The 15,480-nt window shown below is 38.3% G+C and overlaps 3 protein-coding genes and 1 non-coding gene across 32 annotated transcripts in view; 1 reads left to right on the forward strand and 3 right to left on the reverse strand.

The window, feature by feature from the left end:
• The window catches only part of LOC133845664 (myb-like protein Q), a 41,995-nt gene that overhangs the window by 17,121 nt on the left and 9,394 nt on the right, over nucleotides 1-15,480 (reverse strand). For all 29 annotated transcript variants that reach the window (XM_062280184.1, XM_062280198.1, XM_062280183.1 and 26 more), the window contains exon 2: nucleotides 13,073-13,409. In XM_062280184.1, the coding sequence (XP_062136168.1) occupies nucleotides 13,073-13,144 (72 nt within the window). In that variant the 5' untranslated portion in view covers nucleotides 13,145-13,409. The remainder of the gene's footprint in view (nucleotides 1-13,072; nucleotides 13,410-15,480) is intronic.
• On the reverse strand, nucleotides 4,409-5,317 carry LOC133843392 (uncharacterized). The gene is made up of 3 exons (XM_062276911.1): nucleotides 5,045-5,317; nucleotides 4,796-4,972; nucleotides 4,409-4,740 (listed from the first exon to the last, which is right to left on the reverse strand). The coding sequence occupies exons 1-3, from the start codon at nucleotides 5,291-5,293 to the stop codon at nucleotides 4,570-4,572; spliced, it is 597 nt and encodes a 198-aa protein (XP_062132895.1). The 5' UTR covers nucleotides 5,294-5,317; the 3' UTR covers nucleotides 4,409-4,569.
• On the reverse strand, nucleotides 7,213-7,285 carry Trnak-cuu (transfer RNA lysine (anticodon CUU)). The gene has a single exon. It is a non-coding gene; the product is annotated as a tRNA-Lys (tRNA).
• On the forward strand, nucleotides 7,606-9,959 carry LOC133843314 (acid-sensing ion channel 4-A). The gene is made up of 6 exons (XM_062276815.1): nucleotides 7,606-8,201; nucleotides 8,259-8,552; nucleotides 8,613-8,709; nucleotides 8,767-8,958; nucleotides 9,018-9,242; nucleotides 9,301-9,959. Exons 1-6 carry the CDS (start codon nucleotides 7,849-7,851, stop codon nucleotides 9,556-9,558), a joined length of 1,419 nt encoding a protein of 472 aa, XP_062132799.1. The 5' UTR covers nucleotides 7,606-7,848; the 3' UTR covers nucleotides 9,559-9,959.

Raw genomic sequence — 15,480 nt, forward strand, 5'->3', positions numbered from 1 at the left:
CGCTTTTGCGACAACAAAACCAAGTAAAGTACTGCAACAAGGAAACGCAATTGATGTACAAAAATATGCCCTAGAGTATGTAGAATAAACTGTAATTACTATATTATACCCGATACGCATAGGATAGAAGGCTATAAGTATGTGTCTGCAATCTGGTACATTTTGTACGCTTTGGTATATTTTGGGTGTAGTACTATAACTATATACCAAATATAGCATTCGGTATATTTTAGTATTTATACCCGCTACCCATAGGGTAGAAGGGTATTATAACTTTGTGCCGGCAGGAAATGTATGTAACAGGTAGAAGGAGGCATCTCCGACCCTATAAAGTATATATATTCTTGATCAGCGTCAACAGCCGAGACGATATAGCCATGTCCGTCTGTCCGTCTGTGTGTCTGTGTGTCTGTGTGTCTGTCCGTCCGTCCGTATGAACACCTAGATCTCAGAGACTATAAGAGATAGAGCTATAATTTTTTTTCGACAGCATTCGTTATGTTTGCACGCAGATCAAGTTTGTTTCAAATTTTTGCCACGCCCACTTCCGCCCCCGCAAATCACAAAAATCGAATAACAAGCGTAATTTTAAAGATAGAGTTGCGAATTTTGGTATATATAATAATAACTATATTAGTTATGATTTCTGAAAATTTGGTTGCGATCAGATGAAAATTGTTGAAGTTATTAAAGAAGTTAATAAAGTTAATAAAGAAAATAGTATGGGCAAACACGCCTACTTACTCGGGGTCTTAGTTGCTTTAGATGACAATCTGGTATATTGTGCCGTCTATGGTATATTTTGAATGCGGTACTATATCAATATACCAAATATACTATTTGGCATATTTTTAGTATTTTTGCACTATATTCGGTATATTTTGAGAAAAATATCGCAAAATATATTTCTTTTATTCAAAATGGGTAGCGGGTATCTCACAGTCGAGTACACTCGACTGTAGCTTTCTTTCTTGTTTTACAGTATATTAATTCAGTATACTTTAACCATGTTCGTATTACACCAATATACCTAATATACCATTTAGTATAATTTAGTATTTTTGTGGCATATTAATTTGGAATATTTTAAGAATACGGTTTTATTCAAAATGGGTAGCAGGTATTTCACAGTCGAGCACACTCGTAGCTCTCTTACTTGATTCTGTACTGCTACAACAAATACACCCGTCGAGTCTAAGAACAGGGTATAGCCAGTTTTGCCCCCTAATGGGCACAAAAGTGGCATCCACACACAATAATAAAGCCGGTATATGTCAACTTACGACGACAAAAGGTTTATAATTCATAACACGACGAGGCAGACGAAGACAAAAGACATCGAGGAGGATGAGAGACCATGTTAGTTGTGGTTGCTACGGACCGGAGTGATGTGGGAAGGAGGAGCGAGGTCTGTGGTGTCAGTCAACGGCCCCCAACGACAAACTGTCTGTTGCGCCATATTTGGCATACGTCGTGTGTTGTATTTAAGGTTCTTCTTCTTCTTGTTCATTGTGTGATTCTGAAATCACAGCCATATGTCTGACAAACTGAGGAAGGAGATGGGGACACACAATACGATTGATTACTTGACCTACCGCAAGCAATTGTATGTTAATCTGCTTACAGCTTTGATTGCAAATCAATTTCTAAAGGTAAAAGGCTAACGTCGAGTAATCCCAAGACTCTATTAAATAAAATGATGGATCAGAAATTGATGGGATAAAAATACTTATGACATACTCAAAATATTGTAAATAAAAGCTGCTCAGCTGTCACCATCTCAACGATTTGTTTTTGACAGCCGCAAATCGTTTTCTCAACATTCTTGCGAGCCTACAAAGTATAGCGTGGGTTATACACATACAAATATAGAGAATATTATACTTATGTCTTGCACAAGGCGAGCAGAAAATGTCATGCCCAAAGCAAAATGCTCAGATAGATAATTTGACAATATTTTTTTGAGCAAAACTGCATATAAAACCGAAAAAATCATTTAAAAATCACACGATTTCCGTATGATTGACAAAGCGTGGCACAAATGTCGGCCCACATGCAATTTTTGCGATACATAAAAATAGAGAAAAATGAAGAAAAAGAGACTGATGAAAAATTATAATAATATTTATACAACAATTTTTGTTCAATAACCCGATTTGGCGACAACAACAGCAACAACTTGATAAGCGTATTTTTCGCTGTGATGTTGTGTGGGCTTGAGGTTGTTATGTTGACGTGACTTGGACTTGTCGGCATTTTATGAATGAAATTTTTCGTATTACAGATCCCAAGTCGCAATGGTCAACACACACACACACACACTGAAAGCACATGCAAGGCTGTTATTACGAGTATTCTGACCAAAGTTGATGGCGTTGGCTTTAACGTTGTGGCGTTGGCGTCGGCGTTGTTGGCTCCTCTGCGCGCCTTAAACTCGCATGTTAACATTTTGTTATGATACTTATGAATGGAATTGAGGCCTAGCAGCGGCTGGTGCTGCTGATGCTTTGCTGTGTGGCCATCAAAGTGAAGTAAGCAACATTATTCTAAGACTGTGTGCACATTAAGCCGATGCCACAACAAACAAATTGAGCCAAGAAACACGGTTGCCACATTAGGCATATAATCAACTTATCCAAGAGAATGAACAAAAAAAAACACAACTCAAAAGGAAGCCAAACACAATCGTTGTGAAATGTGTAAAGAGGCAAACACTTTCCAGTTTAACTGCAGGCTGTAGGCAGCTGCCAAATGCATCTGTATTTGTATCTGTATCTGTATCTTTTGTGTGTGAGTGTAGTTGTGTGTATCTATTTAACTGCAACTGTGCGAGACACCTAAAAACCCACAATTTATGCCAAACAACAGCAGCGAGAGGCGGCAACGGCAGCAGCCACACAAAACTGGAAAGGTTCTCACAGATACACACACACACACACACATACACAGAGTGAGAGAGAGATACTTCGCTGGCATTATAAACTCTTGATCTTTCCAATAGCCTACAAACATCCTACACGAGTTTAAAACGTTGCTCGCCAACTTGCAACCAGCCTCTCAGCTCTCAGCTGGTTCACAGCCATTCATGCAACCATTTCATGCCCCATGTTGCTGTTTGCCATCGACGTCGCCGTCGCCGTCGCTGTCGCCGTCACCGTTGTTGTTTGATAATTTTTCATGTGCTTTCCGTGAGCTTGTGAATCTTGGCTAGAAGAGAGATGAGATGCAAAACTGGGAAGCTAGCTGGCCAAACGGGTTCAGCACCAGCAACAACAGCAGCAGCAACATAGCTTCGTCCTACATTGCACTTTTTGGGTTAAATAAAATAAAAATATTAAGACTTTTTGGCACAATATGCAAAAAGCGCCCCAGCGAGGCACTTTTTTTTATGTATGACTAACGGCCATTAAACAAAGTTCTACCAATTGATTTTCCATACATCAACTTGGGGGCCAAGCTTCTCTTCTCGTATTTTTTTGCCTGTTTTTTGTTGCCTTGGGGGCCAATAAATTTCCAGGCTGCTGGACAAAATCGTGCGCAGCTAATTTGCACCTTTTTGGCCAGATTTTTGTTGTCTTGTATGTTGTGTTTAGAAAGTTGCACACAGAGCGATTATATATTGTGTGTGTACAAAACTATCAAGGAATTTGAAATGAAAGTGTTGCAAGATCAACTCGTCTGATTGAAGGCGATTATTACGATCTTGCTGCTGCTGTTGTTGATGGTGAATAATAACTTCTTTTTGCACAATTTCCACTCTCAATTCAAAATCAAATGAAATGAAAGTTTTCATCCAGCAAAAAGAAAAAAGGGCAATGAGTTTGCAAAATCAAGTATTGAAGTAATATTAAAGCAAAACCAATTGACAATCGTGAGTCCAAGCTGAGCTGAGCTGAGCTGACTGACTGAGAATATTCACCACGAACTTATGCCATTCATCAAGTAATTTAATAACTGACAGCTGTGCATTTGCATATGCCATTTACCATTAACAATCGCAGCAGACTCGTAGACTCTGTCTATTCATTACAATATACAACCGATTACAAATACACAAATTGCCACATGGCAGTGCAAAGCAATGCAAAGCAAGGCAATATTTGCTGGCGGAATACTAGTGGCAGTCACTGTGAAACCATGTAATGTAATCCAAAGCATTGCAAGTCTCTTGCTGGCTTGCAACATGCGGCAAGCACACACAACATGCATAAACGCAACGCTTGAAGAACTCTACACACACACACACACACACATACACAAAAATCAAAGGCAACTCGTATGACAGTTGAATGACTGTTGACATCAGCGCGTGCCAAAGCCACAAAATCCAAATGCGGGATTAGACTAAAGGCAAAAACTTGACTCAAGCTATTCAACATGATTGAAATTTTAAATAAGAAAACTTTTAAGAGATGTTTGTAAAATTAAATTCAATGATTACAGTTAATATTGATTATAGTGGCATTTAGTATACAATTTAACAAAAAAGAAAATTGAATCACCAATAAAAATACATATTTATAAACTGAATAGACCACTGTTTTAGAAATAGGAATGCACCGCCTGAAATTATATTTTCTCCATATCTCCTTTGATCTCAAAGCAAATGCTGGTTGGCCGCTTAACTTTCTTTTCATCAAAGGCCTCCATAGTAAGAACGAATTTGTAATTGCCATCCAAAGTAGCACGCACATTTGTAAATGTCATATTGACGTCAAAAGGATTGTGCTGCATCACGGTCTAAAGACAAAAGAACCGATTAAGAACAGAACATCTCATGGCTCAGAAAACTTACTCCTTTATGGTTGACACATTTAGTTCGCACTTCATCAGTATCTATCACAAATTGAGTCCAATATTGATACCAATACTGATCCTTATCGTACATAATACTACAGAAGTCATTCGAGGCAATGCTAAAGATGGTTGGCTCCCAATTTCCTCGCTCGAAATGCAACAATCTACCCGATACCTAATAATAAGCGAAACGAAGGATTAAGCTAGGCGCAGCTAAGACTCCTCAGGACTATCAGTATGGACATACCGCAACTCGATCATCTGGTTCGATATCCCAGACTAATGTCGTATTTCCCTCTATATGGATAGTCTCCCCATCGAGAGCAAATTCCAGCTGGTCCATGTTGAACAGGCCCGTGACATCTAAAGCATCAGGAGGCGCTTCCTTGCAGGGCATGAAAACGTCCGGATCGTCTATAACCAGCTTGTAGTCATTGACGGAGCCCGAAAGGCAACCGCAACAGCAGTAGAACATAACGAACAATATTATCCACATTTTCACTGAATTATGACCTAATCACGTTCGATCGAGTCATATTTATATGCGATTTATAATTGCAGTTGCAATTGTGAAAATTGGTGGCACAATGTAACGAAAGTTATCAAACATATTGTTAACATTGCAACTTGTTGCAAGTTAACACAAAATGCGATATCATCGACAAGCTAAAAGTTTACCTCACTTTGTTCATTTGTTGAACACGCGCAAATCTGTGACTTGATATGCATTCTAATTGCCGTATACTCTATACTGCATTTCATCTGACATTGAGTGCTGATTTGGCCAATAAGAAATGCCGGCTATCCTGTCCAGACACATTATGAATAATTGGGCGTGTAGACGACAACGTGTAGAGAACTACACTTAACCCGACACACCCACACACTCTCATCAACCCACACACGAGCCTAGATACATCTGCATAGCTCGACAGCAGTTTGTGTTAATATCAGAGTGCAATTTTCATATTAATTATAATTAATTGCAGCTCGTTCACGTTGCTACAATGAAATTCCCCCTCTCGAGACTCGGTCATAAACAGTGCTTCTAAATCGCATTTCAATCACAGCGCACAATTTCACATGCACATCATGTCAAAATGCCAAGCTAAACGAGATTCGTCGTCGTCGTCTCCTCATCCACACACAGTTACAGCAAACAAGCATTGCCCGCACATTGGTTTAAACAATAATGCAAAGTAATTAATACAACGACAATGTCGACAAGCAGTTGACTCCACATCCACATCCACAACAATAACAACAACAACAATGCCCCACGTTCTCATTGTCTGTGGCGCCTGAAGAGGAAACGCTTTTCGCATGCCTCAGATTACAATTCGAGCATGCGGGGGATCGTTCGTTGTCTGTGGCAAGAAGATGCGATCCCATCCCATCCGATCCGATCCGATCCCATTCCATTTCATCCGACATTTCGTTGTGTGAAATTTCATTTACATACTTTAGTTTACCAAGTGTTCATCGTGTTAAACGAACAAAAGATCTTCAAAATATCTTGAAAGCACTTGATATACCTGATATCACAAAGTGTTGCAGTTAAAAGTCGTGGATAACTGTTATTATCTTGTAAGTACTATAAACGTTATGGGATACTTGCACTAAAGTTTTACGAGTTAAAAATGTAACAATGGATATAAAATTTCTCAAGCGTATGCGAATCGTTATAAAACTATAAAAAATTCGTTTAATATTGATTTTGCAATGTTCATAAATCAAATTCACACGTATAAAAATCTTTCTTTAGTTGCAAAAAATATATGTTTATATTTCTGTGCCGTAACTGTAACTCTCTAACAGTAGTTTACTCATAACTGTTTCATTCTTATGGCATTAGCATGGTCACAACCTTGTGCCAGTTTCTAGTGTTTGATGTTTCACATCCTGCGCACATCCTGTGCACTTCCTGCCACTCTCGTTTTGTTGAGATTGACAACAATGAGCCAAGCTACAATATCAGCCCAGTTAATTCATATGGCACAAATATAAATGCACACAACAACTCTGGGCCATTTCACATCCAGTTGAGCTTTTGGCCTTGATTGCGGCTTTTAGCCATTTCCAACCGATGCGAGAAAAACGAGATGTTGTCATACCAACCAACCAACAGCAGCAGCAAATGACAGCGTATTGCGTCATTCACTATTTGACATTGTTGTTGATATTATTATTGTGTTCAGTGTTCAGGTTGAGTGCTATAAATAAAAACTTATTAGCTCTACATAAATACTATAAATATTCTATGTATAAATTGGACCAAGTCCCACTGCTCACGCACCGAGACAAAAGAGGAATATTTTTCAACATTTTCGTAGTAAGATAAAAGTTAAAGCAAGAAAACCAAGAGAAGAAATTAAAAATGAGTTTATAAAAAAAAAAACGAAAAAAATTTATTTTCGCCCAACGTGGGGCTCGAACCCACGACCCTGAGATTAAGAGTCTCATGCTCTACCGACTGAGCTAGCCGGGCACTTGCCAGCGAGGCGCCAAAGTTTTATTAAGGGGATCATCATCGCCACCTGATCGTAAAATGTGCTTTGCTTATTTCGACTTTTCATTTGATCATTTTCACATTTATAAATTCCACATACCGGTTAAGGTTAGGGCCTTGTGCAGCAGCAAATGTGGCCCAATTTTGATGCATTTAAATGTTTAACTGGTTTCTCATCTCTTGGTTAATTAATAACTAATGAATTGAGTGTTAAACTAATTTAGGCATTTACATGGAAATTATCAAATTAATTTAGTATATTTATTTATGAGTTTCTTTTCATAGTACACAACAAGTTTTGCTTGAACAAGCCACAATACATATCTCCATAAGGTCTGCGATTCTACATGCATTTGATTTGTTGTTTTCAAGGCTAATTTAAAATGCATGTCAAATCTACTTTCGTAAACAACAGAATACCATTAGAGGACTCCCCCTGTGAACCACCCAGTGAAGCAATTAGTCGAGCTCATCGTTTACAGGACTATAATAGTAGCCTCTATAAAAGCCAATGAACGTCATGTTGAGCTCCATAGTTTACCATGACGCATCAAGTCGGGAAGGAGAAAAAGAGCAAGCCACAAGCGGAAGATTCTCTTGTGCCCGCAGAGCACGATTGGTGGGCAGAGTTTTGCCAGGAATCTTCGGTACATGGGATGCCGTATTTGGCTCGCAGGGATCTGCATTGGACCGAACGAATATTCTGGTTGCTGACTATTGTGGCAGCCACTTACTATGCGATCAGCAGTTGCTTTTTGCAATGGAAGCGTTTTCGCGATAATCCCCTCGTTTACGAATATGAATACATTTATATGCTCCGCAATTTCTCTTTGCCGGGAATCACAATTTGTACGTTATTCCCCAGACTAACAAACGCAGATAAACTGATTTACGAGTGAGTAGTTAAATGAAAGCCAAGTTATTGTATATTAATCAATTGTATTTTTGCTAGCACTTGGAATGTAAAACCAAACGAAGACATAGCAAAGGGCGATTATTATCGCTCCTTTCTGGTTACACTAACAAACGTGCAGTACAACAACATGCAAATTCTGGAGCCCTACGAAAAAGATCCGACTCTGGCGGACATTGACATAGTTAAACTATTGCTAGAACTGCATAAGGAAATCAGTCCTGCGGTTAACAAAAGCAACGAACCTCAACCGCTTGTACCGAACCTCACCGAAATGGGACTGTGTCAGACGAACTCCAGACTAACTCGCTATGGAAATCCATATGGAAAGCTGTTTGTATTGACTTTAAAATAAACAGATACATTTCAAGATACATTCGAACTATTTTACAGAAAGGATATGAAAGTGATACCGGTAAGAAATGGCAGCTTTTTCAGTCCCACTCAGATACAGCTAAAGCCATACTATAACTACACCGTAGTGCAATTGGTAAGTTAATAGTATCTTCGATATGGTTATAGTATTTTAAATCTAAACTGTTCTTAGTTCATGCATGATGTCAACGAGATGATGCTGCCTCAAGATCGTCGCACGGTGAGCGTCTATACAGGTATCAAAGTATTCTATTCGATAAGGGTAAAGCTTAACACAATATCGGCTGAGGATGAAGTGACTCATGTGCCCATTGCCTATCGCAAGTGTCGCTATACCAATGAAGCTAACCTCAAGTATTACAGTGTAATTAATAGAATAATGATCATTCATTGAAATATTTTAAATCATCAACGCTTTTGCAGGTTTATTATCCTAGTCTGTGTCGCATGGAGTGTCGCATCAATCGCGCCCTGGAACTGTGCAAATGTAAACCATTCTTCTATGCCGCTGGACCCAAAAATGTAATCTGCAATATCAATGGAATGCTGTGTTTGCAGCGCAGAAAGTGGCTGGACAAACCCTGTGATTGCTTGCCCTTATGTAAAGAGAATAGCTTCATTGTCACAGAAGATCTCGGTCAGAATTCAGTGAGTGGCTCTTTGACAAATTTTAGTTAATTGTTAATCCTTAATTGTTTTCTTAAAGGGCGGCGACGATTACAAAGGTGAAGGTTATGAACGAATGATCCAAATCCATGTGGAGTTGCCCAAAATGGGCATGAAGCGCAGAGTTGTCTTTAGCACGGATCAACTGATTATGTCCTTTGGCGGTGCTATTGGACTTTTTCTAGGTGCTAGCTTCATGACCATATATGGCTTGATATATTTGGTATTGTATTTCATAATAGTCAAATGCAAATCTACGACTTTTTGTAAGAAAAAAGCTACAGTACAAAATGCTTAGGTAACACGTTATAAGCTATGTTCAAAATATCTAATAACTTTATCTATTTATATCACAATCTTGCCCAATTTTATAACACATTTAACAATGTTGAAGTTGGTGTTGTGATAAAGTTTTTCACCATGTTTTTGTCTAGCTTTTTAGGTAAAGTAAAAACGTGTTGTTTTAAAGTAGAAACTAATTTTCTTGCCTATTACGTAGTCATTAATGAGCTTAATGTGTATATGAGTGGCTAGAAAAGCAGCAACAATAAAAAAAACCTTTAAGACGCACACACCACACAATTTCTATTGTTGTTAGTGTTGTTGTTGCCTCAAGTGAGGAAGCCAAAAAAGTGGCAAACGTGGCAAGGGAAAGAAAGCGTTGCTCTAAAGCGAATTTCACTTTTGCGGAAAATAAAAGAAAAATAATATAAAATATATGATTATAAAAGACATGCAGTTGGCATTGTGTGTTGTACATATATAAGTGTTCAGCGCCTTGTCGAGTGTCATCAGATGCGACAATTTGACTAAATGACTGAATGACAGAATGAGAGAAGAGACTCACGGATTTCCACTCGCCGGGCACAAAGTCAGCGAGCGGTAATCAACGGTGCGAAACATTTGTTCACTTGAAAATGTGAACAACCTTTCAAAGTGCGGCACTTGCTTAATTTTTTCGAAAAGCAAAAAAAAAACAATGATAAACTTTGGACTTGGACTGCGTTTTAAGTAGTCCACTTAATTGAAATTAGCCGCATTTAATTGCAGCTACTTACGAATGCCGTTAACAATTGAAGCCACACACACACAGACACACACGCTTACCTATTTCTCCAGACTGATATTTGCCTTGGCGGCATAAATTTGTTCTGGTCTGATGGCATTTAAGATCTTTTTCGTTTCTGCTAAAAATGTATATATGTATGTACAGCAAACGCAGCGAACCAATTAAAACAAAAGCAAACAACTAATTTTAGTTGCTCGAAAAAAATTATAAACTTTGCTCACCATTTGCATCTGTTAGAGACGCGAGCATAAATCAAAAACAACAAAAAAAAAACACCTTGCTGACATTTACATTGGCATTTCTCGTGCTCTCGAGTCTCGAGCTTTCAACCTTAAACGAATAATCTTCTCAGTAAGATGATGCCCAGACGGGGCAATGCCAATTGGCAATTGCAAAGTAACCAAGCGCAGCACACACAGACAAAGACAGAGACAGAGACAGAGACTGTTCCACAGATGATGCACATGCTCCAAGGCATGTTTATGCTCTAATTCGCACTCAGGCCAAACACAAGCAATATGAACAAACTTACAACGAACAACGAACTTCTCTGCACAATTGCGTGGCAAGAGCGCACATTTCCAAATTTCATAAATACTAAATGCAACCGCCCGCATCCAGTCTCGAGTTGTTGTGTCTATATCGAAGTCTTTGAATCTCCAGCCTGTACCTGGTCTCAGTGTCTGTGTCTGTCTCTATGTTTTTTGTCTAGGCCTCAGCGTGATCCCAACGGGTGCGCAACGGGTCGTTCATAGGCCACATCACATAGAAAAGAGCTGTGCTGTCATGATGGCATTATAAATAGCAACAGCAGCGGCGTACTTTTATCTGCAGCCACTGGAGGAGTTTCGCCTCTGTGTTTTGAAGTTGGCAGGCGGCAGCTGAGAAGACAACAGCAACAGCAGCAGCAGCAGCAGCAAAAGGCGGCAGCCAAAAAATTCTCAACACCTGTCGGTGGCAGTGGCAAGTCGGAAACGAAATTGTGGAAATTGTAAATGGAAATGGAAATGGGATTTACAAGGTCTGCAAAGTCCAGGAAGCTGACAACAACAACGTGCTAAAGAATTCCATTTCAACAGCCCAGTAAATGTGGCACATGTAAATTCTTGTTAACTTTCTAGCTATGCAACACAGCAAAGTGTTATTGCTCTCCACACAAAAATAGAACAACCTCCTCCACATTGCCATAAGTTTGTGAAGCTATAAATTAGACATAGCTGAAATAGAGGAAGACAGAGAGAGCGAGAGAGGATTAGCCTGACAACAGAGCTTAAGTCAGAATGAGGCATTGACTTGGACCAAAAGACACAACAAGCGCCAAGGTATTAAACAATCATGACTGTTGCCCATAAATAGCAGAACAGCACAGAAATTGAAAACTTTTAATTACCAAATAGCTCGAAAACGAAAAAAAAAAACCCCCAAAGGTCACTCGTCCTATCTCTATCTCTACTGCGAATTGACTATTATATATCAACATCATACAATATTTGCTTTGATAGCGTTAATTGAAATTGCTATTAAGTTTCATATAATAGATACATTTATGTAGGAAAGTAGTCGACACAAATGGCGTCACGATTGCTATAAATTATTGATTGACTGCATTGAGATACATAAATACATATGGACGAGTTTGTATCTAGAGGCGATGCTACAACGCACTGAGAAAAGCTGGCGGCTGATAGACTATAGTTATATCCTGTAAGTTGTTGAAAAAGAAAACTTCGATGAAGTAAAATCCACATCAATCTTAATTTCCTAATCAATATTGCAACTTTATTAGCTAATAATTTTTATACATCTTCAATATTTACTTCTCTAACTATAATATTTATAAAATATTCCAGCTCTTTATCAACTCGCATTCCATCAATTTGACATGCTGTCTGTGTGTCTAATACTTAAATGAAACTCTATTAATTTAAGCTACAGGGTATAAAAATCAATTAAAGATAAAAGCGAACGTATCTTTTTTATTGAATTGAAATGCGCTGTTTCGCGTAGATTAATTGGAAAATTTTGGCAAAAAAAAACCAAATCAATTAGGATCTGTTGAAATATTTATGCCTAAGCCTTGACGGAAAAATAAAATGCATGGCATAAATATACAAAACCGAGAGATACCAAATATCTGTATCTATAGTTTGAAACATTTCGAATACAATTGTTTATCTGAAACTCTCAGCTTGCCGTTTTCGCATTGTTTACACATTACTTATGACTCGGGATTGACCTTGGCATTAATTATTATTTTTGCTGGCTTTTGTTTACACAAAGAGAATATTTAAACCCAAGACCCAGCGCACAGCATGAGAGTTCTTGACATACTCAGCAGCCGATACATAAACGACAACATGTGTAGCAAAGCGTTTTCTTTACTTTCTCATTTGACAAAAAAACAAAAAACCAAAAAGGTTATTTTTTGTGATTTATGTTGTGGTTGTCATTTGATAGGGTAGTAAAACAAAAACAAAAAAAGCAAGAAATCTGGGTTCATTATTTGAATTGCACATTACACGGTTTTCGGAGCACGTGTCCGGTTCAATTCGCGGAAATAAACCAGAACAAAACTTTCAATTTTACTGGTTTTAACTTGAATTTGAAAGTCAAGCAACCGCAGTTCGTGAGGAAACTCAACTCTGGCTTTCCCTTGTGTTTTGTTTTCCACCGCGAGTTCTGTCACTTCCGTATGATATCACAACACTTAAGGATTGCTAAATACATCGATAACAACACTCACCTTCATGTCATTTATGATCTGTTGAAACAGACTGCCCAGCGCAGAGCTGTCGCGTTCGAGACTGAGATCCATTTCCGTTTTTTGAATGTGCCTGTCTCCGGTTTGGACTTCCAACTAATGCTATGCTATATGCAATGCAATCGATCGAATATTCGTATTCGTTTTCGTTACTGCTAAGACGTTGTTGTTGTTGTTCTCAAATTGATTTTGGGATATATTTCAATTCACTTCTTTTCGATGGCTTGCAGCACCTCGAACATAACTATTTCTTTGAGCTTGTTATTCTTACGTTTAATCGACATTTTATTCGGTGCGAATTCGAGATTATCGGACGCAGCTGTAAGAAATAAAAGATATAAACAAGTTAATAATAATAAATTGAGTTATTCTATGAAAGCTACAATTAGTTTTCTTCTATGTAAACAATCAATTCTTTACACTATTAATATTGTATACTAACTAATGATTACGATAATAATAAACAACATCCCCCCCCAAAGTAAACTAAATTTTTATCAGCGTCTCGCGAATGATTCATTCACTGCCAGAGTCATCACACTTCCGATTCCATGTATAAATATATATATAAACTATACACCATGTGTAATACCCATTGAGGCAGCCATTCATGAGTGTGTTCCACATGCATTTCTTCGGAGCAGACATACAATAAATTTTCGAAATTTGTCTTGGGCGATGTAATAATGTGCTCGTAAATAATATAATGAAAACTAGCGCGTATTTCAAAACAAAAATTATGCTTAATTATGCTTATTAATAAGCTTTTGCTTTCGAGTTGGGGGTGAGCTGGAGCGGGGGAAAGATGGCGGGTGAATGGCGTGTGGTTTTCGGGCGAAGCGTAGGCGCAACATTAAAATTGTGGCACAGAAATACACAATGTACATACACATGGAGAAATAAGTATTAAAGCTGCAGAAGAGAGCGCTCGACTGTGAGATATGAGAAACCAATTTTTAAGAAAAGCTGTACGTTATGATTATTTAAATATATCAAGTTAATATACCAAAAATACTAACATATACCGAAGGCTATATTTGGTATATCATCAGCAGATACCAGCAAAAAATTTTCAGGAAAAGCAGTATATTCGTATATTCTTCAAAATAATATATACCAAAAAATAATAACATTTACTGAAGGCTATATTTAGTATATCGAAAGCTATTATACTTCATACAATAACATAATATCAGTCCCTAAAACAAAATTAGTAAAATGAGCATTGTGTAAAACTTGTTAATCTACTATCGATTAGCAACAATCTGTTTTTTAGAATTAGTCTCGATTCTCTTAAATTATGAAAACAAGCCATTTTTTCTTGCTGTGTACTTGTTGTACATATGTGTGGCGGGATCACTGAACGGAAAATGAAAGCAATGCAATGCAATGTGACCCAAATAATGATATCAGAGTTTTGATTTATTTGTTGCTATTGTTGTTGTTGTTTCTGTTGTGTGTGTTGTGTTCGACAAGTGTGCGCAGCACTTTAATCATACCAGGCTAATTGCCTTAATGCAATTGTTAATTGTTAATTGTTAATTGATATGTCAGCAGCAGGCGATGGACAATGCCAAAGTCAGAGTGCACAGGAAGTTGCAACTGCTGTCATTGCAGTTAAGTTTTATGTTTTACGAGTTATGAGCGTATAAATAATGCCATTAGCAAGCCATTCCATTGCTTTACACATTTGGTGTTGCTTAGGAAGTGCAATAGTTGACCCCAATACGTGCTTTACAACCCTACTCAAAAATTCCGAGACTTTGGATTCAATATTGATGTCTTGAAAGCTTTGCTCAAGCGTTGCGATACTTGTGGCAGTGAAGTTGAAGTGTCGTCGCTGATTATGACACTGACAGCAACTGTCAGCGTGCGCGTTCTGAGCGCGGCAATTACAAACAAGATACATACAGATATACAGATACACAGATACGCACTTACATAGAAGATACAAGTGCTCAGGCGCAAAGCGAAGCGAAACGGAGAGAGCTCGAACACAAAGCACAATGCTCAAATGATAAATACTTGCAACAAAAAGCGCGGCGACAACAACAGCAACAACAACAACAAGAGGAGCAGCCGTTGAAAGAGTGGCAGCCCAACACAAAAGCTGATTGCCCGGCCACGCAGCGAATGTATCTGTATCTGTAAGTACGCTTCTATGCATTTTCCGCTGTCTCTATGTGTGTGTGTGTATGTGTGTGTGTTTGTTAGGAAAGTGCAGAGAAAAGCATCAAGAACAAGTTGAAGAAAACAACGCACAGCTGAAAGAGCTGCAGCCAGCGCGTCTTTGGCCAGTGTAAATGACCTCTCAAGATAAAGTTGTTGCCACCAAGCAGCCGCAATGGCGGCAAAGTTGTTGTCGCTGTTGTTGTTGTTGCTGTTGTTGC

Source organism: Drosophila sulfurigaster, chromosome 3 (assembly GCF_023558435.1).
Source record: "Drosophila sulfurigaster albostrigata strain 15112-1811.04 chromosome 3, ASM2355843v2, whole genome shotgun sequence".
NCBI classification, from domain to species: Eukaryota; Metazoa; Arthropoda; class Insecta; order Diptera; family Drosophilidae; genus Drosophila; species Drosophila sulfurigaster.

Excerpts from the sequence above, each read along its gene's own strand:
- LOC133843392 (XM_062276911.1), bottom strand. The coding sequence starts at position 5,293 with ATGTGGATAATATTGTTCGTTATGTTCTACTGCTGTTGCGGTTGCCTT. Across the intron at positions 4,973-5,044 it reads AACCAGATGATCGAGTTGCG|GTATCGGGTAGATTGTTGCA; the intron begins GTATGTCCATAC and ends GCTTATTATTAG. Across the intron at positions 4,741-4,795 it reads AATGTGTCAACCATAAAGGA|ACCGTGATGCAGCACAATCC; the intron begins GTAAGTTTTCTG and ends TTTTGTCTTTAG.
- LOC133843314 (XM_062276815.1), top strand. The coding sequence starts at position 7,849 with ATGACGCATCAAGTCGGGAAGGAGAAAAAGAGCAAGCCACAAGCGGAA. Across the intron at positions 8,710-8,766 it reads ACTACACCGTAGTGCAATTG|TTCATGCATGATGTCAACGA; the intron begins GTAAGTTAATAG and ends AACTGTTCTTAG. Across the intron at positions 9,243-9,300 it reads AAGATCTCGGTCAGAATTCA|GGCGGCGACGATTACAAAGG; the intron begins GTGAGTGGCTCT and ends GTTTTCTTAAAG.